This window comes from Camellia sinensis, chromosome 5, assembly GCF_055761805.1.
Source record: "Camellia sinensis isolate YWXY chromosome 5, ASM5576180v1, whole genome shotgun sequence".
NCBI lineage: Eukaryota > Viridiplantae > Streptophyta > Magnoliopsida > Ericales > Theaceae > Camellia > Camellia sinensis.
Window position 1 is genome coordinate 178,170,517 of NC_138965.1, and position 26,418 is coordinate 178,196,934.

At 31.8% G+C, this 26,418-nt stretch overlaps 1 protein-coding gene, 1 long non-coding RNA gene and 1 pseudogene across 16 annotated transcripts; 1 reads left to right on the plus strand and 2 right to left on the minus strand.

Annotated features, from left to right (window-relative positions):
- Nucleotides 1-3,225: 3,225 nt before the first annotated feature.
- On the minus strand, nt 3,226-10,602 carry LOC114287492 (uncharacterized). 14 transcript variants are annotated; one of them, XR_014330557.1, is made up of 7 exons: nt 10,162-10,600; nt 9,062-9,209; nt 7,080-7,190; nt 6,503-6,591; nt 4,686-4,768; nt 3,627-3,739; nt 3,226-3,538 (listed from the first exon to the last, which is right to left on the minus strand). XR_014330557.1 is itself a non-coding variant. In XM_082870532.1 (5 exons), exons 1-5 carry the CDS (start codon nt 10,204-10,206, stop codon nt 3,448-3,450), a joined length of 486 nt encoding a protein of 161 aa, XP_082726658.1. In that variant the 5' UTR covers nt 10,207-10,600; the 3' UTR covers nt 3,226-3,447. The 14 variants fall into 14 exon arrangements, 1 of the variants encoding a protein (XP_082726658.1); XR_014330558.1 differs by lacking the exon at nt 7,080-7,190 and adding an exon at nt 8,763-8,844; XR_014330555.1 differs by lacking the exon at nt 7,080-7,190.
- Nucleotides 10,603-12,897: 2,295 nt separating this feature from the next.
- LOC114287491 (uncharacterized) lies at nt 12,898-17,580 on the plus strand. Its single transcript, XR_014330572.1, has 2 exons — nt 12,898-13,546; nt 13,769-17,580. It is a non-coding gene; the product is annotated as an uncharacterized LOC114287491 (long non-coding RNA).
- Nucleotides 17,581-21,423: 3,843 nt separating this feature from the next.
- LOC114287490 (non-functional NADPH-dependent codeinone reductase 2-like) lies at nt 21,424-25,093 on the minus strand (annotated as a pseudogene). Its single transcript, XR_014330571.1, has 5 exons — nt 24,834-25,093; nt 24,699-24,798; nt 24,367-24,608; nt 24,071-24,242; nt 21,424-21,767 (listed from the first exon to the last, which is right to left on the minus strand). The product of XR_014330571.1 is annotated as a non-functional NADPH-dependent codeinone reductase 2-like (transcript).
- Between the last annotated feature and the right edge of the window lie 1,325 nt (nt 25,094-26,418).

The window sequence follows — 26,418 nt, forward strand, 5'->3', positions numbered from 1 at the left end:
ACAGAACTGAATAATTCAAAACAGAATCATATATGAAAAATTTATAGGGCTTCCTTCTTACAAAACAAAGTAATCTATAAGAGATTCACTTGGGGTACATTTATAGTTCAACTTAGATCCAAATTCATGAAGATATAATTAAAAATATCTAATTATATATATTAGATGATGATAGGTTGGACAACAACAAAATATGGCAAAATAACTCTATGATATTTGTAAATATGAATCTTACATAATTAACTCTATTATTTATAAGATGTGTGCATCTTTTTATCTTTTGATAATGTTAACAAATTTAAGTGGTCAAAAAAACCATTGGAAATCTGATGGAAAATTTAATTTATTCTTGATTTAATGAAAACTTGATCATCATATCTAATTTCCCTGGCAGCTACGCCATTGGAGATACCAAAAAAATAGGTTTCATTAGATAATTTGGACAGCAGCAGACTATTGGAAAATAACTCTATAATGTTTATAAATACGACTCTTAGATAATTAGCTCTATTATTTATAAGATGTGTCTAACTTTTTATGTTTTGATAGTGTTATGAAATGTAAGTGCTGAAAAACTTGGTTGGAAATCTTATTTAAAATTTTTATAAAAACTTGGTTTCCCTTCAAAAGAATGATATATACAAAATTTAAAAAAAGAACTAACCAGACTAATTTATAAAAGAACCATCTAACTTTCCCAACAACTAAGGCATCAAAGAATAAAAAATCTAAGTTTGCTTTGCAATAAGATTTAACTTCATAGGAATTAGAGTTCCATTTTCATAGCAATTAGACAACAAGAACTGCTTCCATAAAAACAATAAGAATCAAAGATTGATCTTGAATCTTCATTTGTGATTAATGGTTTTTGGTGAGCGTGTGTCTAGGAGTGAAAAAAAGAGAGCACTTCTGAGAATTTTAATTTCTAGGTATCTATTCAAATATATAGATGAGGTAACAGCATTTTTATAGCAAAAGAAGACAATTTTTCCCCCTTGCTGAATTATTTCCTTGCCAAATACCTGAACAGATTCGTTTGTTTTTGTTTTTCCATTTTGGAAGCTTCAATGCCTTGTGTTTTTGGATTTCCACTTTATTTATTTGTTGTTTTCAATTTGGATTTGAAACTTAGAAAAACGAATGGGTTTGCAAACCTTCTTCGTCTTTAATGCCTTTCTTTTCTTCTTTGTGTTTTTAATAGGATATAAAATGCCAGGAAAATAAAATGCCAGGAAAATAACTTCACGCACAACCATTTAAATCAATAAAGGGTATAAAATTCACATTAGTTTCCAAATTATTTAGGATTCCTAAAGAGATTATAAATTCACACCCACTTTGTAAGACTCCCATTGTCTCATGACCCCTAAGGTCATGTTTGATTTCACAAGATTAATAGTGAAGTATTAATAATCCAATCAAATTAGTGTGGTATTCACAATCCCACCCCTACCCCATTACTAATAATCCTACAAATTTGTTGGATTAATTATCCATTGGATTGATAATCCTAAAACAAAATGTCAAAACAAACATAGGATAATTGGGCCCGCGGATTAATAATCTCAATCCCATGCTCTAATCCTTCCAATCAAACATGCCATAAAGTCCTTCAGCTATATCAAAAACAACAGCATAACTCAATTTACCATTATTATTGGAGCAACTTCAAAATATTTCCAGAGCTAAAGGTATTAAATGAAAGAAGATTCCCGAAATCTTAAATCAAATCAGTTGTAAGGAAAGGTTCCTCACATCTTAACCCAAATTTAAAAATTTGCGGCTTAAAAAGCGTTCCCCAAATACAAATGCAGAGAACATTACTTAAAATTCAAACCACAATTGTTGAAATTATAAAACTGCAGGTCAAGCTAATAGGGTAAATCCATCCTCTTCAATTTATCTAAATATAACTACATTTCATTTCTCAAATTCATAAACCCAACACAATTTCAAATATTTATTATATTTGTGTTTCTCACTGTATATCTACAGGCTTTTTACGAACTTAACTAATTTGATAACGTTATAAAATTTATGTGATCAAAAAATAGGTTTTCCTTTAAAAGAATCATGTATAAAAAATTTATAGTGCTTGCTTAGATAAGTTGGATGAACAAAGTTGGATGACAACAAAATCTGGCAAAATAGCACTACAATATTTATAAATACGAGCCTTACATTATTAACTCTATTATTTATAAGATGTACCCAACTCTTTACGTTTTGATAATGTTAAGAAATTTATGTGATGAAAAAATTGGTAGGAAATCCAATGGACAATTCTATTTATTCTTATTTAATGAAAAATAGGTTTTTCTTTAAAAGAATCATATATAAAAATTTACAGCGGTTCTTTTCTACCAACCAAAGTAATTTATAAAAGAATCATCTAACTTTCCCAACAGCTAAAACATTAAACAAACAGCAAACTAATTATAGCTAGCAATAAGATTTACTTCCATAAAAGAGAGACCACTTTTGAGAAATTTAAATTATGAGTATCTATTCAAGTATGTAGATAAAGTAACAACATTCTTCACTACAAGAAATGTCACTTTTGGCTACCAAAATATTGGTCGCCAAAAGTCAAAAACTTAGTCGCCGAAATGCTTTAGCGACCAAAATATTTTGTCGCTAAGCTCGTCGCTTTACCCTATCAGCGATAGTATTGGTGACTAAAATTTGTTTGGTCGCCGAAAGTGACTACATTTCGCTACTAAATTTAGTTTAGTCGGCAAAAGGTATGTTTCCGCCACTAAAGTATTAGTCGCCGAATGAGGCTTTTTGGCTACTAACTTGTGGTCGGGGAAGGTATCACTTTTAGCTACTAAATAATTCGTCGCCGAAAGTACACATTTGGCTACTAATTTTAGTTTAGTCGGCAAAAGGTGAATTCGGTGACTAAAGTGTTTAGTGGCCAATAGTTTCTTTCTCTCATTCTCAATTGTTTTAGCTACTAATTATTTGGTCGCTAAAACTTTTTGGGTTATGTTTTTGCTACTAAATTATTAGTCACCAAAACATTTGATTACGTATTTGGCTACCAAAATATTTGGTGGCCAAATACTTTAACGTTTTTTTTTTTCGAATTTTTTTTTTCTAAACAACCTTTATCCATTATTAATACAACTTGTACCCTGTATGAACAATATAATCCATCAATACTAAATATGTTATCAAACATTCAACCACGTGCACACATTTCAATTGCAACCATCCAAATAATTAATATTGAACGTCCAATTATATATATATATATATATATATATATTACAAATTCCATAAGAACCAAGTCTAATCCAACGTCAATATTTTAATTCCATACATAATACAGGAATAACCAAATTAATTGTACACCTACAACTTCTGTACCACAACAAAAATTATATTAACTAATGAAAGACATACAAACATGGACCCATCATGAGTTCTTGTTTTAGCTTTTCAATGACAGCAACAAAGTATCTGAAAATCAACAAATGCCACCGGAGTTCCATATGTGCTCTGCATCTTCAATTTTATAAATCCATGGCAACTGGGAAAGGACAAATTTGAAATAGAAAATTAAATTCCACAAGCTTCACATATTAGGAAAATACATGATAAAATTAATTACTCCAAACCTTGAAAAGACTTGAATTAGCTCTTGCTCTGAACAAGTTGGCCCCAAATTTGCCACAAATAGTGTTGGACATGCATTAACATTTTGCGGAACATGAGGTGCAGAGTAGTTGTTCTACTAATGTAGAAAAAATCCCGAGAGAACTGAATTACTGAATAAAGATTCAAGCATACTGGATAAACTATTTCACACGAGGAATTGGTTATGCAAATGCAAAAGGCCCAATAACAAGATCAATTAAAAGGATGGATAATGATGCTATTGGAAAATACCACCTAGAAGTAGTGTGTTAGTCTGTTGCATCAAGGTAATATAGTTTTCAAGTAGGTTTGTGGATCATCTTCAAAGAAGAATTGACTTCTGACAACCATAAATACTAGTATCCAAGGGGACAATGTTAAAATGGTTAGGATAAGAGCCATGGCGAATTTATTTTGTTTAATTTTCCAAATATCCCAAAATGGACAATTGAACTACACTACAAAGGCAGGTGACTCCAAAACAGCCCAGAAAAATTAACCCAACAAGTTTGACGTATGAGGCACTTGCTTTCGCAAACAATTAGTTTTATAGCTAAAGCTCTCATGTTGACATATTTAACAGATGGCTTGACAACCAACGACCACAGAACGAGTCCACAGAGTTTTTTAGAGTATTTGAGGGTAACTAGTTTATCCCATTTTTAGAGTATTTGAGGGTAACTGGTCCACAGAGTGCTTAAATAGAAGTGCGTTTGATAGTTTGGTGCAATTTATTGTGATTATTTGTAGAGTTTTTTTTTAAAAAAAAAAAATTGGCTTACATCTTATGATCCAAAAATTGTGTAAATAAGTTAGAAAAAAGATGTTTATGGGAAAGTTGGAGAATATATGTCAATCGTAAATGAGCTTTTTAACAAAGCGAACACAATTGATTCATTTTACAGTCCTACTACCTTAAGATCATGTCACATGGTTGGTAAATATTGCAGGTATATCCAAAATCATGGACTGCCATTTATGTAGCACTTGATAATGTGGGAATGTGGAATCTGAGATCAGAGTTTTGGGCAAGACAGTACCTCGGACAACAACTCTACGTACGTGTCTACATAGCATCGACTTCACTCAGAGACGAATTCCCCATTCCAAAGAACGCTCTTCTCTGCGGCAGAAAGTTCCACAACACTTTTAGCTAGGGAAATTAAATTAAAGCTTGTTTATCTACCAAATGTGGTGGATTAAGATCTCAGTTTATTATTATTAATTTTTTCCTTATGTGCTTAATTTAATGTTATTTTTAGTTACTACATCAGCACTAGTGCAATTATACGAGGAACATGTATCAATAGTGCTGTAGTAGAGTGAGCAATGACCTTAAGTCGAGGTCATATTCTTTTCGGTTAATGTATTGCAAGGTTTCCTACTATTACTTAATGAAGTGGTTCTTCTAGTTGGCTCAGGTTTTCTTGTAAAGAATATAGGGAAAATTTTACTTTATCTTGCAAATAACCTCTTATCATTTATAGATAATCACGTAAATCTCATGATTTGTAGACGTGGCTGTTACCTTTAAAGACTAAGTTTTGGACGTATTCGGCTCAAACTCCCTACATACGGGTCCGAATTACATTCCGTCAGTTCTCACAAGTCCTATTTGTCATCGGCAACCTGTCCGTGTGACTCACATAGTGGATCGAGGGCTGTTATGAATTTTAGCCCACGAAACGCTGAATTTTCGTCTAAGTTTAGGGCGTTTTCGGCTCTAACTCCGTACTTACGGGTCCGAATTACATTCCGTCAGTTCTCAGAAGTCCTATTTGTCATGGGGAAACTGTCCGTTTGAGTCACACGATAGTTTAATGCATTTTCAGCTCTAACTCCCAAACTACGTATGCTAATTACATTCTGTCTGTTGTCACAGGTCCTATTTGTGACGGGGAAGGTGGCTGTGACATCCGTACGGTCGTTCGGGGGCTGATTCGCATTTTCTATGATTGGTGTCCCATGCAAGGATTCTAAATAAGCCATGAAAACATAGAATTATGCGCACAGATTGCATTGATGTCTCACAAAATGTTCATTATGTGTGCTCACATTTATAATTATAAACATTTCATGAGATATCATTGTAATTTAATACGCATATGATTGTTGATATAAAAAATAGAGAGGGACTCACAATTTTGGAAAATAATTGAGGAGCAATGCCTTGGATCATGGGAGTTTTTCTAGTGGTGCTAGAGGTACTATCAACACAAAGTGGAGTATACAAGCTGTACATGTCTATGTCATTGTAAGCAACAAATAACTCATTGAGGGCAACACCGCAGTCAAGTTGATATTTATTATGAACTGAGTTTTGATCCCATCCTTTCATTGTATTTTCTATGGATTATTATGTGATCTATTATGTGTTCCTAACAATTACTGGTCTGTTAACTAACAAAAAAAATTTTAAAAAAAAATTGAGACTTAATTTTGTGTTTTAAGTGTTTATTAATTTAGAAAGTGAATGTATACTTAAATAATATAACTATTTTTGTGTTTTAAGTGTTTATTAATTTAGAAAGTGAATGTGTACTTAAATAATATAACTATAATCTGCCTCTACCCCTCTCCTTTCTTTCTTTCTTTCTTTCTCCTCCTCACTCTCTTCTGCCACAATGAGCTACTATGCTTATGCTTTCCACAGTTAAACAACAATTTTAACTAGGTACACACTAACAACATTTTAATAGTCAATGAAAATGAAAGCAGTCAACCTTTTAATTCTATTAATGACAGATTAAAGATCCTAGAGCAGAGAAGCTCTTAGCAATCAAGTTTTATCCAAAAGAAAATGAAAAGCTAATTAGCCAAAATGAAAATAGTAAGTACAAGTTGGGACATCACTCACAATAAAACCTTTGAGGTTTATATAGTCATCCTTTGGAGCATTCTTATTATTGTGCAAAATTTGTTCTGCAAGCTGGGGAACATAGTGCCCTAACAAATACAGTAAGCATTTAATAAACATAATGCATATACTTACAAAAAAAATTGTTAATTTCACTTGTCTATAGTAAACACTTCAAAATTTATCTTTAATGCTTAAAATTATAAATACAAACTCAAAATTTATAATGCAACAAGCAATATTTACAAGCTGTAATGCATCAGAGTTCACATTGAAGAAAGCAACTAATGTATACAAACTGTAATGCAACCAAAGATATTAAAGTTCAACATGAATCTCTTTTCCTGTATCACCCATTCATGATATTTAGATATTTCTGAAGGAAACAGAGTAATAAATTTTAAAAAATAATCACACCAACTGATCCACATCACAGGTATGTGCAGACGAAAACAATTATTCATATTGGGGCAGATCAATGACATAGATTATAATGCTGGGTTTAGAAACCGTAGAAAAACATGATTAAACCAACTACTAATGTAAGTAAAGTGAAAAGCAACTAAATAGAACTTACAAGCCAACAATCTCAAGATCAAGAAAACAAGGGCAGACTGACAATGATGCACAAAGTGATGCATTATCCATTCTTTCAATATTGTAAAGGTGTAACCTCCTCAAAAAAGCCCTAACAAGAAGAGAAAGAGATTCAAAATTAATAAATAAATAGAGACAATCTGTCTGTCTGTAGTGTGTGCATGACTGTGCACATGAGATGATGAGACTATCACTGGAAATTGGCAGGCAACTCAATAAATAAATAAATAAATATATACACCAAATTCTACTTAGAACTATACCCAGGAGCACCACTGTCCCCACTCAAAAAACTCAAGCAGGACCTTATGAGAATAGATGACTCATTTATTGCAGAAATACATTAGGAAATACATAGCATAACTAGGAAATACATTATTGCAGAAACTGAAAGTGTCAACTCAGTGTTGTTGGGAGAGCAGCATAGCAAAAGGAAAATGTAATGAATAATCATAGTTGCCATTAGTAAGCAACCCAAATTCTGTACCTGTGAGCTATGACTGGCCACCCAAATATGAGAGCCCCTACATATGTGGAGAAGGCATGACAAATGTCTGATTTAACCAATAACATAGATCCCTTCTAAAAATTAAAAAAAAAAAAAGACCAATAGCATAGATTCTATGATTAAAACACACTAACTGACAAATGAGTCACCATTAACAAAGCAAAATCCAAAGTATTGCACAAATCAGGAACATTGCTGTTTACATGTCACAGCTTCTCACCAACCTTAATAGCTGTTAGAGAGATTTTAAGCGTAAAAAGACTATAAATTTCAAATAAAACAAGATAAATATGTTCATTTGGTAAACCTGAGCTACAAAGTAAAAACACCAATAACCTAGAAAACTAGATAACTGACAGAGAACAACACAAAGATCATTAAACAACTAGAGATTTAAGAATTAAACCATAAATTCATATTTGGTTTTGCTGGTGAATCACTCATCCCAACTAACTCAATGAAATGTTATTCCTAGAAAATCCTAGTACTTAACAAAATTTGGGGATTGCATGATGTTCAATGTATGGCTTCAATTGAGACCCCAAGCATGATTAGAATTGTCATGGGAAAAATAATATACAATCTAACTATATCACTAATAAACAAACATAATAAAATCCCCTATACTACAGTCAACCCACAAAAGACAGTAGTACAATCTGTTAACAAGTACCTAAAATCCAACGGTAAGAATAAGAAATCATAAACATGTTTGTAAACAAGAATGGTTATTAATATATAATTTCTTTTAGAGTTGCCAACGGTAAGAAATTTCTGAAAAGAAGAAAAACTTCCTCAAATACATAATAAATCTCTCAACAAAAAAGAATTTTCAAGAAACTTCAAGATAAAAAGAGTTACTTTCAACTTCTCCAGCAATAATTTAAAGCTGCCTTCTTTGAAGTCAATTTAGTGACAGATACTTCAATTGTACAGTATGAGAGAGAACATTGCACTTGAGAACCAAAAGGAGTCTATTAGTCAACAATCATCACATTCAATTCTTCATGATTGTCTACAAAAAATTCCCAAAATTAAGCAAAGGCAAAAAAAGGGAATTTATGTTCTCTGACATTTTTTAAGATTTTAACTATGATGAAATGAAATTTGTTATGCTTTCGTACATTACGAGACAAAAGGCTTTGCCTTCCCTACCTTTTATAATGATGAAGAAATTGTATTCTTTGCATTGTGAGCAACATGATGACTTTATTATTTGATTATTCAACATGCACCGCTGCAAAATGATCCACAAATAAACTATGCACTACTCATGCATAATGAACATAGCATAAAAAAAAAATACACCATATGCATGTGTCTATTTAGACGTTGCAAGGTTTTGTGACAAACACCCCACTGAAGCAATACAAACATCTGTGCCCAGAGATTTTAATAATCCAAAGGAGCTGCTTGCTTCAAATTAAACTAAAGTCAAGTCTAGAAAAGTATACCTATGGCAGATTCCAAATATCCTTTCAAGAGAAGCTGTTCATGGTGTGTTCCTGAAAACCATGAAGATATGCATTTTGCAGCTTGTTCTATACTATCAAATTCCCATCTTTTCATGAATATAGCCTCTATAGCCAGGGATGTATCAGTCTGCAAGTAGGATGAAAATCATTAAGCACAACTCCCATATTGCAATGCATATAGAAGATGCAACATTAAGCCTAATTTGAGCATATATGAAGATGCAACATTAGTCCTCTGAGCATTAATTTTGTTAATTTAATCTCTAAAATATCTAATTTGAGTCAACATGTTTCAATTTCATACGACAATCTAAATCGTTAATGAAATAGTAGTAAAGTCTACTTATTGGCTTTAAAATATGTGTTCCATGTTGGTTTGTTTGATTGACTTTTTAGAATCTAAAAAGCTAGTTGGTGAAAAAAAATAAAAATTCATGTTTATTTTTGTCCAACTAGTTTTTTACTTAAAAAAAATTCAAAACATAATTTTTGAAGACTCAACCAAACATTCTGGGTGTGCTTGGTTTGTGTTTGTAGAATAGTTTTTGAGATAAAAAGTACGAAAACTTGTTTGGTTTGCCTTTTTTCGGAAATTGTTTTGGAAAATTATTTTGGAGAGAGTTTTAAAAAAAGTGATTGATTTGATGTGTACGAGAGAGAGAGAGTGACTTTGAAAAGTAGGTAACCAAATAAAATTTTGAAATTTTTTTTGAAAAAATTTGTTTGATTTGGTTACTCTTAAAAATTTGTTTGTAGAGAATTTTTCCCAAAATTTTTTCTGAAAAACAAACCAAACAAGCCCTCTATGTTTGGTTTAACATAAAATGTTTATTAAAAAAAAATTACATGAAAAATTTTGGTTTGTCTTCTCATTTTTCAGTGTTTTGACTGAAATTTGAAAATTTTCAGTTCAAATGAGCTTTGGTTTAAATCTAGTGTTCAAAGCATATCATCGAACACCTATTGCTCATACTTTTACAGCACCACAATCACATAACCTTGAAAGCAACGTTGTCAATTGTAGCATTCAGATTCAATTGGAATGTAAAACATCCTAAGCAGAGATGAAAAACCCTAACCTTTGCGATCATCCGAGGCATCATGGAACTCCGTATCGTCCTCATCTCCGCCGCAGACGCCACCGACACTTGAGGCGCATTACCACCATCCTTCTCATCCGGATACCTCACAACCACCACAGGACAAACACAGTGACGAACACAATAATTGCTAACACTCCCGAGCCTTCCATTGTTACCTCTCTTGATCGCACCAAACCCTCAGCTCCCCATAATCACTGCACTCAACCCTAGCCTCTCGACTTTCAAGCACAGCCTCTCCTTCATGTCGTGGTCCTTCACGATGTGGATCTTGAACGGTATCTGAGCCTCGACAAGCGGCTGAGCGAGAGACAGAGGGACAGCAAGAGAGAGACAGAACCGTGTGAAGAAGTAATAGATTTGGGGAAAAATTTAGGCGCCAATATGAAATATTTCCCAGAAAAATTTGAACACATCCGCGACTAAATTTTAGTCGCTGAAGATAGGTTACCAAAAATTGAAAAAAAAAAATTTATTTTGGCGACTAAAATAATTTTTTGTCGCTGAAAGTAAGTTTTTAGCGACTAAAACTTTAGTCGCCAAAGAGAAAAAATAATTTTTTTATTTTTCATTCAGCGACTAATATTTTAGTAACTAAAAATCAATATACGGCGACTAGATTCCTTTTTGTCGCTAAAAGTAAGTTTTTGGCGACAAATCTTAGTCGCCAAAGAGGAAAAATAATTTTTTTATTTTCTATTCGGCTACTAAATATTTTAGTAGCAAAAAGTCAATATTCGGCGACTAAAATTTTTTTTGTCGCTGAAAGGACATTTTCGGAGACCAAAGTTTAGTCGCCAAAGAGAAAAAAATCATTTTTTTATTTTCCATTCGACTACTAAATATTTTAGTGGCTAAAAGTCGATAATTGGCGACTAAACTGATTTTTTGTCGCCAAAACCTATACTTTTGGCTACTAAATTTTTTTAGTCGTCAAAAAGTTTTACTTTTGGCTACTGATGTTGTTTTAGTCGCCAAAACCTGTACTTTCAGCGACTAAAAATTTTTTTAGTCGCCAACTTGACCGCCGCAGGTGCATTTTCTTGTAGTGCTTATAGCAAAAGACGACAATTTTTCCCCCTGCTAAAGTATCTGCTTGCCAGATACTTGAATAAATTCCTTAGGTTCATTATTTGTGCTCTAGGAAAGGAAATTTCCTTTCAGAAGATTTACGTGTTTCTGGTTTCTCATCTTGGAAGCCTCAGTAATTTGCGTTTTTTGGATTTTCATTTTCTTTATTTATTTGTTTTATATTTTCAAGGAATATATGATAAATTTTCTCTATTATGGATTTATTTAATGGCTTCCTTTTCTTCTTTATTTTTTTGACTTTTGAACAGGACGTAAAATGCCCAAAAAGTAACTACATGCACAACCATTTCTGTCCTAATTTATTTTTAAATTTCCAAAAATAAATAAATAATTAAAAGAAAGAAACACTCATTTATACCCAAATAAATTAATTCTCTACGTTAAATGATCTCAATTATACTACTGTAAATTAAGCTCTAGTTCTTAGCCAATGCTTTAATTCTAACTTGTTCAAATTAGCGAACTGAACAGATTTAATTGTTATTCTAATCTATCTGTTCAAACAATACAGGTCGATAAATATTATAACAATCAATAACACTTTCAATCACATAATTACCATCTAGGAACATAATTAATAGTTCAATCAAGACTCAATTCAATCACAGCCAATTTCAATAAACAGAATCAATTTTCAATTAAATTTCATCAATTGCTCTAAAATTTTTAGAAGGTCATCCATGTACTCAATTTCAATTGGTGCACCCAATAAGATAGGTAATTCTCCAATTTCGATAGATATGCATCGATTCAACAGTTGATTTTTTTTTTTTGGGAGAGCCCCTCTTCAATCTAACAACCAAAAATTAAGATGCATACAATATATCCTTCACCCAAACCAATCTTATATTTCTCAACATCTTTTATAGCTGTTGATTTGACACAGATATAACTATGGGAGAGTGATGTACGGAGGCGAAATTGCTACATTGAAAGCCTGTTATAACACAAGTATAATATTATATGCATATAATATTTGTTCATTAATTATATTTTTTCCTCTCCTTGAAATGCGCTATTTACCAAAATTATCAAATAATTCTCGCACCACAGCAAATGAAATTGTTACATATGTGACAAATCAATAGCTATAAAAGATATTGAGAAGTAATAATTAATGAACAAATATGAAACATCACAACAAATGAAATGTAAAATATAATTACATGTCATTTCGTTTATTCATAAACCAAATACAGTTTTAAAAATATTTTTATTCAAATTGTAGAACGACCCCACGCACAACGCACGTGGGGCCAACTAGTAAAAATAAAAAAAAAAAGACAACAACAGAACACCCCAATTTACATTTTCGACGTCATGTTCAAAAAAACAAAACATAAAAAGCTTTTTTCAAAAAAAAAAAAAAGCAAATTGAAAACAATAAAAAAAAGGAAAAAAGAAAACAGTACGCTGACGTGTTGGGCTCAGCCGCCCAGCGGTTTGCTACTTTCACCCAAGGGCAGTTGGGTAATTTTACATGTGAACACCTTATCAAAAAGTTAAAAAGTCAAAAAAGTCAAAAAAATTTATCCCAAATCAAATTTTTTTAGCCCAAGTTAAAATAGTCAAAAAAAAATAAATAAATAAACCAAAAAATAAACCCACCTCCCAGCCAAAATTAGTTTGAAAGTTTGGAATTTCCACAGTTATCCTTCTTAAAACAATCATTTTTCTTCTATATCTATTACCTATATAAAAAAGAATGTAAGAACGCTTTGGTGTAACCTGCTGGACACATGGGTTTCAAATTTACCCACACAAACAATAGTAGAAGAAAACAAATGTTATCATTCCTGCTATAAATTTCTTACTCCTTCATGCTGCTGTTTGTTTCTCTTTCAAAGCTTTTCCTGCAGATTTTTTTGACGCTGCTGTTTGCTTCATTTCCAACTCTTTCCTTGTAGATTTTGGGTTGGACACGTGGGCTTCCAATCATCTACATACACAATATAAGAAGAAAACAAATACCACCATCCCTCCTAGAAATTTCCCCCATCGGTGCTCCTGGCTATTTTCCAAAGCTTCTCCCTGCAAAATTTTCTTGCATTTTTTGGGTTACCCATGTGGGATTCAAATCACCCACGCCAACAATGAAGAAGAAAACAAATTTCACCACTTCGAAGAGCAAACCTCACCGCCCCACAGGTCTAACTCGCACTAATGATGATGGCTGGAAACAAATTTCATTCCTTGGTACATGTTAAATAGATGCACACCAAGTGTTTGTCAATATGTCTCAATGAACAAAAAGTTTACCAGCCTGATTTGGGTAATTGGATTTTGATAGTCTTTGTTAAATTTTCATGGATTGCTTTGATCCTTTTTCTATATTATGTGTTTCTGAAATGATTATCCTACGGAATCTACTAATACATATTAAATAAAAGAGAGATTTTTATCATTTTGTTTCCTCAATGGACTGATAAATGAGTTCGTTTATGGATCCATATGCACTGAAGTCTGTTTCTTTCCATTTAATTTTTGGTTTCAGGTAATTTCAAGTTCATATTGGAATTTGATGGTTGACCATTTTCTATGGAAAAGTTATACTTCAAAAAATCCATTTTTCTTATTTATATGAGAGATTGAGATTTCAGATGTGTTATTGGTTTGGACCAAAATATTTAACGAAGCAAAATGAGTTCATAAAACATTTGAAGAAATTACAACTTTTTTTCTCTAACTGCTTGCATGCGATCACTGCAGGAAATTACAATTTTTTCTCTAACATCATGATGTGGGCATCCTTTTGGCGTCTTTTTGTTTCATATTTTTCCTACATTGATTTCCAATTATTAATTGGTCTTGTTAAGTTCTATAAACATGCAACAACTGAGATGGATGCATGCTAATTTCATGCAATAATTTTTGCTTTCTTTGACTTGTCTATCTAAATTTTCGTAACATCAACAATGTACGATGCTAAATGCGATTTAGGGAATTGGCCCACAATACCTAAAATATTGTTTCAGCACCAATAGGAAGTGGAAAAACAAGACTTTTTGAGCTTTGCATTTTGAGGTTGCTCTCAAGGTTCGTCTTTGCATAGGTAAGATTTATTCACTTAAAGGGAACACTCAAAACAGTAGGTTTTCTATGATTTTGTATATGGAAAAATTTTAGATATTTATTTGAACACTGAAAAGTTCATAAGATTATTGACTTCACACCACCAAGACACCCATAGATACTCTTTGTTTCATTAACTTTGTATTGTTGATGATTGGAGGGACTTGTTCCTGGAGCATGATTTAGTAAGCTACCTATCCTTTCTGCAGAAGGTTGATGCAGTGACTTGGTATCACATTAAAGATGGTGGCTTGAGCTTTTTCAATGATATAGCACTTGTGATGTACAATAATTACTTCTTCACATCAATTCGGATTTATTTGGGAGAATCAAATATTTCATGGATGTGAAGTTTTGATCCATATCCTCAAGTGTATTCTGAAATGTTTTTTACTTACCTAAAGAAAGAGATGTTTTTGTGTATATAGTTTCTGTCTACAACAGGGAATTACAACATTACCTAGGCAATTAGAAATTAAAATTAATGGAGCATTTCTTTCAATTAAGTCAATAGTTGTTTGGATATTTAAAGTGACGGACAAGGATACACATACATATACTGCATATAATTACTATCATTTATTTCATATCTTGTAATAAAAATATACTATGTTTATCTGTTGCTCTATACATAATCTTAGATATATATTTCAATTATCTACATTAATAATGTCGTGACCTCTATGCACTTCGCTCGTGGGGGTCCAACTAGTATATAAAAAGAAGGTAACAGTGGTATAACAGATGGTGTACCGATGGGGCTTAGCCACACACGACGGTAGAAACAGGCAAGCTTAGCCACACACGATGGTAAAAACAAACAAGTTCCAAAGCTCCTCGTAGAAATTTTCCAAAACGGTGGTTTGCTCTTTGCCTATTTCCCAAAGCTCCTCCCTGCCAAATTTGGTTGCAGAATTTGGGTTAGTCACGTGGAGTTCAAATGAGCCATGCCGACAAGGAAAAAGAAAACAAAGGGTACCCCTTCGAACATCACATATACATATATATATATATATATATATCTGGTAGATGGAGTTGCTGCTATCCTGTTCTTCCTTACTATCGATACTGTTACTGCTGTAGCGTTGTCAGAATTGGGTATCCAAAGCTTCGCTCCTGCCGTTGCAAATCCTGGTAATTACATTTGTAATTTCATGCCAACTATTTACAAGTGTGTTGAACAATATTTACCCACACTGTTTTTCACCCCTGCCGTTGCAAATCCTGGTAATTACATTTGTAATTTCATGCCTACTATTTACAAGTGTGTTGAACAATATTTACCCACACTGTTTTTCACCCCTGCCTACGTGTTTGTGGCCTCTTTGTTTTGACCCCTACCCTTGCACACCATTTGTTTGTCAATAGGTCTCAATAAACAAAGAGTTTGCTAGGAATCGTAAAGAAACGGGAAAATTTCAACATTTCCAAGCCAGCCAACTTCCAACCCCACTCAAACAAGGACAATAATTCACAAGTTATGAAATTTTTATAGCTAATAAGACAGTTTGATTTTCCAAATTCCACATCCTAGAAGGTTTACTGATGCTTGGTTTGATAACAACTATGAGGACACGAAGATTGAGAACAAATTAGTTATCCCGTCCAACATTTACAGACTAGAAACTCCTGATTAAAGAATAGATTAACAATTTGTTAGTCCGTGCTAAATCATGTAAATCATAAATTGACAGCAATCACACATAAATTACAAAGAAATTTATAAGGAGAAAAAAGGAAAGAAGTGTTTATCACTTGAGTGAAGCCCAAAAAAAAATCATAGGAGATAAAATCTGGTGTTCCATCACAATTTATTGATTGAAATCTCCGCAATCCAATTTACTCTATTAGAGTCTTCAATTTGGGTGAAAGAAAGAAGCAACAGTAAGAAAGAAATTCTACAAGTAAAGATTCTGCTAGAAACTCAGATCATGATGCCGCAATAGCTCATTATATGTATGTCCATACATGCTCTATCTGGTGCATGTTCTACCATGTGCAACAACTTCCAGAAACTCAGGTACGTCATCTTCCTCATATTGTCTATTATGCAATTATGCTTAATTTCTCTGTTTGGAGTTCGGTTCTGTTTTGTCGCAATGTCAAGCCTTCTACCCACCATGTGCTTGACAATACGCTCGAAAGGATTCTTTGGTTGTGAATAATTCATGGAGCAAATTTTTTCCTCAATTTAATTTGTGTGTAAATTACGCACACCACCCTGTTTGCTAATATGACTCTGAAAATAGAAAATAGAGAATCTGTTAGGTGTCTCAACCATGAATAAAGTCTAACTACCAGCCAACAACATTAGCAAATCACCTTCCTTGAGCTCATAATAAATCATTGAACATTTGAAGAATCAAACAGCTCGAAATTTAAGGTACCTAATTACCTAAAACCCACTGCTCCTGATGATTAATAATTTCATCATACATATTGAATTCGCAAAAAATAACCCATGTATCAAACATGAAGCAGTTTAATAATGAATTACAAAATTAAAAGAGAACAAAATTGCATTACAATAAAATACTAGAAAAAAGCAAGAAAAATTAATTTATCAAAATACTTTAGTGGTCCAAAAAGGCCGTGAAAGTTGTTAATTTCACTTCCAAGCTCATAACCATATTTGGCGAAAAACAACTTCAAAAAAACTTTTGGACTTACATAGTCTCCATCCAAGAATCTGCAATGTCTATCAACCTAAAGTGGCTGAAAAATCCATTTAAAATCCTCCCTGATGTAAAAAAAAAAAAAAAAAAAAAAAAAAAGGGCAAAAAATACTAACAATGAGGTATTTGTTAGAAATATGTTTCAATTAATAATTTTTAATGATGTTAGAAATATATTTCAATTAATAACTTAGGTAATTTTATTATTGTATAGGAGAACAATTATAAATTTTATTTTTTTAGTTAATTTTGTTAAACAAAAAATACTAACAAGGAGGTATTTGTAATTTTCTAAATCACATAGGACAATTTATATTTTAAACAAATTTCAAGATGTGTATTTGTAATTTATCATAAAAAAAACTTACACGTTTCACTAGGTTTGTGGCATGGATATGGGATTATTAATTCATTTTCCCCACGTGAATTAAGTGTTTCACTATGATCACTATGGCTACTCTATCATCACCACCGTTTCACTACTATCTCTACCATCTTTCCAGCCCCACCACCACTCTACCATTATTGTTATTGTTGCTACCGCCACAATCACTTTCTATCAGGGAAAAAAAATTCAATAAAATAAATAAGTTGATTGGGTTCAATTGTTCAATCCATATTCAATTCAACCCGATTTACTAAAACTCGTTTATCAAATAGACAAGTTTGAATTAAATTGTTTTAAATACATAAATCGTTTTGACTTGTCCGAATTTACCCCTTCCTATTTATTAGCAGACCAAAAGTAGGTACACAGAGTGAGACCCCAAAGATGCAGAATTCTTTGTCCAGAATTCATGCTGATATGCTATAATCTAAGATTAATAACCCAAAGGAAAATGCTAGAGGTCCAAATTTTCTACCAAATAAATGACCAAATGTCTCACATGGTGTGGGGCCCACAAAATTGCGGACCCCACACCCATGTGAGACATTTGGTCATTTGTTTGGTAAAAAATTTGGTGTCCCTAGCATTACCTTAACCCAAATGGTCCCAAAGTGTATGTTCGGTTATATTTTAGTTCCCAAACTTTTAATGTTCCCCTTTAATCCTCAAAGTTTGTAATACTTTTAGTCCCCAACGTAAGTGTCGTTCAAAATTAGTAACTGGTTTAAAATTACAAAAAGCCTCAGCAAAATTCAAATGATCAAATGTACATACGATTTAAAAGTATGCATTCTGTAATATTTTGATTCCAAATATGCATTTTACTTCATTTTAGTTTCTAAATTATGCATTTCTCTTCCTTAATCTTTTAATTTTCTTACACGGTTTTTAATAAAAGTACAAAATATCTCTCATTCTATTATTGATTTTAAACAATATTAATAGTAGAGATTAAAGTGAAACAAAATCCTTATTTCAGAGACCAAATTAAAATAATTAAAAGACTAAAAATTAAAGTGTAACATAATACATATTTTTAAACCATTTATGTAATTAACCTTTGTGCAATTTAAAATAATATTTTTTATATTTATAATCAGGGAAATTTATCAAAAAACCTCTTTCAAGTACTTGTATCCCAATTAATCCATAAGATATTTTGTTTTGGACATTTGATCCACCAAATCATAATTATCATATTTAAGATATTTTATGGATAATTTTAACTTTACAAATATTTTTTTGAACGCTTAACAACTTGGTGATGTGAGCATTCATATTAAATAAATTCGACAGTGTGAATTTTTACATCATGGAACATTCATATTGTCAATGTAAACATTAATACATATTTCACCGTATTATTATTATGAATATTTGATAATTACGTCACTCATAAGAAAATAATTTAGACTAAGTAGAATATAAGTTGGTGAAGAGAGATTTATGAATAAATGTCCCTTATAATTAGTCTTTTATCAATTTAAATATATATATATATATATATATATATATATATATATATATGTAATTAGCCCCATAATCTATCCATTATGTGAGAAATTAATTGATATTTAAATTTAGGAGATAGGAAGATCAGAAGATCAAGCGATGGGGGAGGAGTCGTGACAAAAAAGGGACAGGAAGATTTCTTGAGATGCGTCGCTTGCGATTTGATATACATCGTGGGGAGCAACATGACGCGTGGTGTTGGATCTAGGTCAACTGGTGGAACCATTTCAAGGAGGATTCAAGTTATTGCTATTTGTTTTGAATAGGAAAAATGGAGTATTACGTTCCAATGAAAAAAAAGTAAAAGATACGAGTAGTCACTGTGAGATTTTCTAAAATTTCAACTGCAGTGAAAAAGTTTAAAATAAATTACAAAGACATGAAGTATTGAGTTAAATTTGTTATGGAAAAATTTCAAATCAGTAAAAAGACTAAAAAAAAATAAAAATATTACAAAATCATAAAAAAATTTATCACTTCAATTAATAAGATTGATAAAACTTTACCATTAATTTATAATTTATTTTTGTTCTTTCAACTAATAAATTGCAATTTTCCCATATGTGTTATTGTACCCTGGTCTCTCGAACTACTCTCATCTTTCCCACAGGCACATGTCACTCCTTACATTTTGCACAACTCACACAACTACTTCTGTGTATAGCATATACTCTCAGTTGTGAGCAAACTATTTTAGTAATTTTTTAATTTTTTATAAAAAAAATATATAAAAAAATAGAGACTATGTGACAACTTGTAATGGCTTGTTAACTTTTTAGGTAAAATATTTAATTCCCAAACGACGCCTTACACACATCACCCCACATTTACCTCTTATCTTACTTTTAAATAATAAATAAAATAAATTTTGATAAAAAATATATATTTTTTGAAAATATAAATTTTTATAAGATTAATATAGTTCAAAAGGTATTGATAAAATCTTTAAAATGAGACTACTGCTTGACATATCTAATAAAAATTAAAAAAAAATAATATCGAAATATACAAATATTAACTCAAATAATATAATAAAATAATAAAAAATAATATTTAAATCATATAAATATTAATTCACAATTCAAGCCGCTCAAATTGGGTGCATCCGTGCACGTGTTAGAATTACACCTCCAGCTACACCATAAATTAGAATTACACCCATACACAAGTTAAATTTACACCTTTACAGAAATTGGAGTTATACTCCGCACAAATTGGAGAGCCACCCACCTAACAAGGAAAATTATTCAGTAATTCCACAATACTATGTGGTCATATTCAAAGCAATTATCAATTACCTAATCTCATGTTATACGTTCATTCCTAACATAAATCGTGAGTCCTTACCCCTGTCTATCAATCAAAACCTTAAAAAATACCCCGTATTCATACTCCGAGAATATTGAATAATCACACCCTAACAAGAGATCCCACAACGGTGTATGCCAGAGAGGTTGGCAGAAGAAGAAAAAATGAAAATTTGTTTCCAAAACAAACAAAAACAACTTTATTTTGGTTATAAATATTTAATAAATTTTGAGAATTGTTTGTAATTTTCTAAAACTAAAAAGAGCATTGCATCCAAAAATTAAATCCACTTTTCAAGTGTATGACAATCAATTAAGATATCTAAGATAACACTCTCTCTTATATCTTTTTTAATCATCAATCAATTATATCATTTATACATCATTAGATTTATAAAATGGACTTATATATATCATTTTCTAAGTAGAAATAGATACCAAACAAGTTACATTTGTAATTTTTAAAGTTTTTGTAATCATAAAAACAAGAAACAAATATAAATAGAGTAATACTACAATTTATGAAAGAAATATCAGGAAAAGTTTTTATGAAAATTTTATATCTTTGAATTAGATTGTAGTGTTTTATTATATGTTATGCAATTACATAACACCCTATTAATTGTAGAACACTATGGGACAAAATTAAGGCCATGTTTGTTTGGCAACTTGAGTGGTTAGATTGGACTGCCATGATTGTGGGTCCCACCCACAACATGTTTGGTAGTGAAATGAGAGGACAGATTGATAGTTCAAGAGACTTTGTAATCCCCTCAGTAGGGGGATTAGCTTGACTGGGTTTTGGGTAGGATTAGAAAAATAATGAAGGGATTGAGTCTATTTTATATAATTTTTTTTACTAAGTGCTCCTGTTTGTTTTAATATTTGTTTTATTTTTTTTAATATAAAAATAATTTATTTATTTATTTTATATAAAAATAATTTAACAATCTAATTATTAACTATCTACTATACTATCATCCATACAAACACATTTTTACTTAATCCCCTCACTAACAATCCTCACATTAACAATCTTTTTACTAACTATCCTCTCACTAACAATCTCACCCAACTTAATCCGCCAAAAAAATGCGGCCTAAGTTTATACTATTTGCAAACTAAGATTTCAAAATTAAAACATCCTTACATTAAGATAAGTAACTTTTCGTATTTTGTTACCAACCACACTAAATTATTTCTAAAAGCTCCCTGAAACTTTACTTCATATTTCTTTCCTCAAGTCTAGCATTACTTTCGTTCCAAAAAAAAAGTCTAGCCAAAAAAACGGATGTGTTTTTGGCTACATGTTCAAGCAATTTCACCATCCCATAAATCCTGAAGAGATTTATATGGGCCAACATCTGATATGAACTCAACTCCAGGAAATCCTTTACGTTGTGGAATTTGATTTATCATCTCGGAGTCTTGTGCGCTTAGCTCCCAATCAAATATGTGAAGGTTCTCTTTGATCCTCTCCTCGTTAAAGCTCTTCACCAGAACACTCACTCCTTGCTCATAAACCCATCTAAGACAAACCTGTGAATATGAAAACAAGAAAATTTTAGTAATCTCTCTCTTTTATATGGTAGTGTGAGTATTTTGTGCCTTTTTTGCAAATCTGAGGTTGAATCTGTCAACCATATCCTTTTGTTTTGCCCAATCACTTGGAAGATCTAGTTGAATTGGTGGAAAAAAATAGACAATGCCTGATACAGTTGAGGGATTGCTTCAATGGTGGTTAGGAGTTAGACTCAAGAAATTGGAATTGCAAATCTGGAAGACAATTCCTTTTGCTTTGATGTGGTCAGTGTGGAAATTAAAGAATGATTGCTTGTTTAATGGATGTCAGCCTAATCTTGCTGAATTAGGCGAGATTGTTAAGGTGAGGGTGCTTTATGGGTTAAACGTAAAACAAAAGGGGTGCCATGATGTTTGGCAAGTGAGAAAATAGTTAAAAAATAAAAAAGTCATTATCAAAAAGTTAATTATTCTCTCTATATTTTTTATTAGTATATATTTTTGTAAAAACTAAAAAATCAACTAAAATAGTTAATTCTCAAACCAATCCAGTGCATGACATTCTGATAAAACCTTAAGCAGATTAGGTATTGTCAGAGAGGTGGCTGAAAGAGTTTAAATTGCTGGGAAGGTGATGGGTTGGTTTGGCCAATGCTCTGTTTTTTTCTGAATGACAGAGTTGGTTACAGGTGCTTCTTTCATTGTGTTTTGGGGATGTTTGACGATGGTTTGGTTCAATGCATGGTAGGGATGTCTTCATTTCTTGAGGTTGCTGGTTATTGCAAACTGCTGTGATTGTTTAGGAAGTTTCTTTAATTTATCTGCTGTTTTGTTTTAGTATGTTTTCGATTGATCTCTTACCATGGTGTTGTGTTAATAAATAATTGAACTAGTTTTTCAGTCTCAACTTAATTGGGATAATTTACTTTTATTATCATGCTTTGTGCACTTGCCTTTATTTATTAATATAAGAGATATTTATCAATAAATCTTATCTCACAAAAAAACACTCTAATTAGTTTCAAGTTTTTTTTTTTTTTTTTTCCTATTAATCTATTAAGTTCTATTAATGGATTCTTTTAGTGGAGAGTTTCTTTTAGTGTGGTCATTTTATTTATTTATTATTATTTTGATAGTGTTTTGATGGACAACTATACTCTTTTATTAATGTGACAGGTATGATAATACTACAATGTGGCAGGTATTAATGTAACACCTCTAACGATGTGACACTCCAAAAAAATTAAAAACTCCTTAGTGTATTTTTTTTTTCCAAATGTGACAACGTGACAGGTATAATGTGACATTCCAAAAAAATTAAAAATTTCTTAGTGTATTTTTTTTTTCCAAATGTGACAATGTGACGGATATGATGTGACACCCTAAAAAAATAAAAGCTCCTTAGTGTACTTTTTTTTCCAAATGTGACAACATGGTGTGTATGATATAACACTTAAAAAAAAAATCTTTAATGTATTTTTTCCAAATATGACATGTGACACTCTAATGTAACATATAATATATAATGCGACACTCTAAAAAAATTAAAAAATAATTTGGTGTTCTTTTTCTAAATGTGACACTCCAACATGATAGGTATGATGTGACACTTTAAAAAAATTAAAAATTATTTAATATATATATATATATATATTTTAAATGTAACACTCCAACGTGGTTGTATGTCACAGGCAATACACCATCCCACAAAGCAAAAGTATAAAAAACCGGAGTGCACCTTTGTGTTGTGTGTCACCCATTCATGCACATAACGTGGCACATGTTTAGGATACAACAGATAAACCCTTACATAAAGTGGCACGTGACTAACACGTACCGCAAACAACCAACGCACAACCAATTTAAGGCATACAGCTGTCACACTGAACAAATCAAACAAATGGCTCTTGTATCTTTTACACAACAGAGAGGATCAAATGGATCACAAGTAATAATCTGAGACCAAATGGGACATAGGTTCAACATTTAGAATTTACGGATAACTCTTCCTTAATATAACTCAATAATTTTGCATTTATTTTATTTATTTATTTTTTATGAAATATACAGGTCCATATATGCTACAATGAGTAATTTTATAGGATAATACTAAACAAACATGATTTTTGTACAAAAAATTGTATATACAATGATGACATGGGGCTTATTTCTATTAATTAGAAATAAAAAAAATCTCCCATTATGAGTCATAATTACATAAATGGCATTATCATATCATTCTCTACGGCTTTTTTATTTTTATTTTTAATACTATAAAAATTATGTATGTTTAGCATTTTCCCAATTTGATAAAACCCTACCTGGGCAACAGATTTTCCTCTAGCTTTTGCAATCTGTTTGAGCACCTCACATTCCATGACTTGGTTACTTCCCCAAAGTGTTCCTTTGGCACCCAAAGGAGAGTAAGCTGTGACGTGAATACCATTTTTCTCACACAAGCTTCTTCTGTTGCCAAAGTGGGTTCATCTCAACCTTGCAAAATACAACATCAAACTACTCTGTTGAAGAGAGGAAGATATATTAAAAGGACTCAAAAGCAAATACTATTTTGTTTTTCCAAAATAAGAAGAAACAAAAGTCTACTTGGAATGCTCACCTAGTTGACAGCTGGAGGGATCTTTGCAGTTGATAGTAATAGTTGGAGCTTCTTGCATGAGAAATTACTGACTCCAATGGATTTTGTGAGGCCAAGACTGACACTCCTCCATGGCTTCCCAAACAGATTTGAAATCCAAGGGAAGAAGCTCTTGCTTATTTACAGGCAACTCATATTTCCCCGGCTTCGAGCTCACTGGCCAGTGAACAAGATAGAGATCAAGATATTCCAATCCAAGATTCCTAAAAAAATTAAAAAAAAAAAAACTATAACAAAAGAATGATTTATGCAACATTACATAACCTAACCCCTCCGGCCCGACCCTCACTTACTTGAGTGACTTTTGTATTGCAGGAAGGACATGATCACGATGAGCATCAGAACACCAAAGCTTAGAGGTGATGAAGAGGTCTTGGCGAGATTGAATGAAGCCTAGGCGTATGGCATCAGCAAAGATTGAATGAAGCCTAGGCGTATGGCATCAGCAATTGCTTCTCCAAGAGGCTGCTCTGGTCGGTATAGAGCCGCGGAGTCGAAGTGTCGGTAACCAAATTTGATTGCTTGGAGGATGGATTGTTTCATGGTTTCAGAGGATACAAATGGATAAACAGCTGTTCCAAACCCCAGAAGAGGAATTTGCTTATGATCAGTACTAGTTGAAGAACACAGTAACATATCTGGAGTGCTTTTCATCATTTTTCCTATGTTCTGGAATACGTACCTTTCCTTTCTTATCTCCTTGGCACACATGTAATGCAAAATACACACACGTGTCGCTTTCTTTATCTTCTAACTATCTAATACAGCAATGTTAGGTATCATGAAAAGTCTTTCATGAAAATGGTCATGAAAGATTTGTGACCTTTGGATTACACTTACAATAAAGCACCACACACTAATCAAGGTAATCTAAGGGTCACAAATTTTTCATAATCCTTTTCATGACAAAATTTTCATGACCTCTAACATTTCTCATCTAACAATATGGAAAAAAAATTATGGTACACATTTCTTAAGCATGTGTATTATATTCAGTTTATAATTAATAAAGAAAAAAAATATATAATTATATGTTTTTTGAGTTATAATTAAAAAAAAAAAAGAAAAAAGAAAGTGTAATCAAATATCACTTGAGATATAACTAAAAATTTCATGAGTCATAACTAAAATAATGACCTCGTTTGGAAAGTTAGTTATTTTAGTAGACTTTAGTAGGCTAAAATTTTGTGTTTGGAAGCATAGTCGGATTTTTTTATAGTTAGATGTGATGTTTATGAGAGAAAAAATGAAATGATTATGGGTTTAATGTGATATTTTGTCTTGTTAGCTATATTAACCTATTTTGTCTTTTTGTGAATTTTAGCTTTAAAAAAAAACAGCTAAAAACTCACTTGTCAAACGGGGTCAATGTCATAATTAAAGAAAAAAATTAGTTATAACTAAAAAAAATAATATGGTTTTGGATAATTGAATATATATGGCTCTAAAGTTTCTAAATAGCAGTAGCAAATGTTGTTTATGATAGTAACATGCGTGACAGTTGAGACATACCAATTAATTATGTAAAGTTTCTCATATAAATCTCTCATGTATCATTGTGTAACCGTAAAGTTCATGCCAAAATACTAAATGGCTAAGTGTCTTAAATGAATACCAAATATCATTTCCAAATTGTTAACAAAACGAAGGTAGGAGTCCGAAAGAAATCATCTTATGTTAGTAGTTCAATTATCATATCTACGACGAAAGAAAAGGTCACCGGAACTGTGGGTAACCTGTTTCTCAATCAATGCACTATATGCAAAGATCCACAAGGACACATTGAGTGATTTGAATAATACAATTCAATCACAACACAAAATTGATTACATGTGCAACACAACATGTGCAAATTTATATAAAGCAAGCACCAAAAGACTAGCATTCATTGGTCATGTAATCAATTGTTGTCTTTACATTAAATTAAACATCAAAGAAAAGAACATATGAATAATAAAGACAAGAATTTCTAGAACAAAGCTGAATTTTGGATTGGACTATGATAGTTAAAAC

Coding starts and splice junctions, on each gene's coding strand:
- LOC114287492 (XM_082870532.1), bottom strand. CDS start 10,206: ATGAGGACGATACGGAGTTCCATGATGCCTCGGATGATCGCAAAG. Junction 6,592..9,061: donor ATATTTGGAATCTGCCATAG/GTATACTTTTCT, acceptor TGTATTTGTTAG/GGCACTATGTTCCCCAGCTT. Junction 3,740..6,502: donor TAAACCTCAAAGGTTTTATT/GTGAGTGATGTC, acceptor CTACATTAGTAG/AACAACTACTCTGCACCTCA.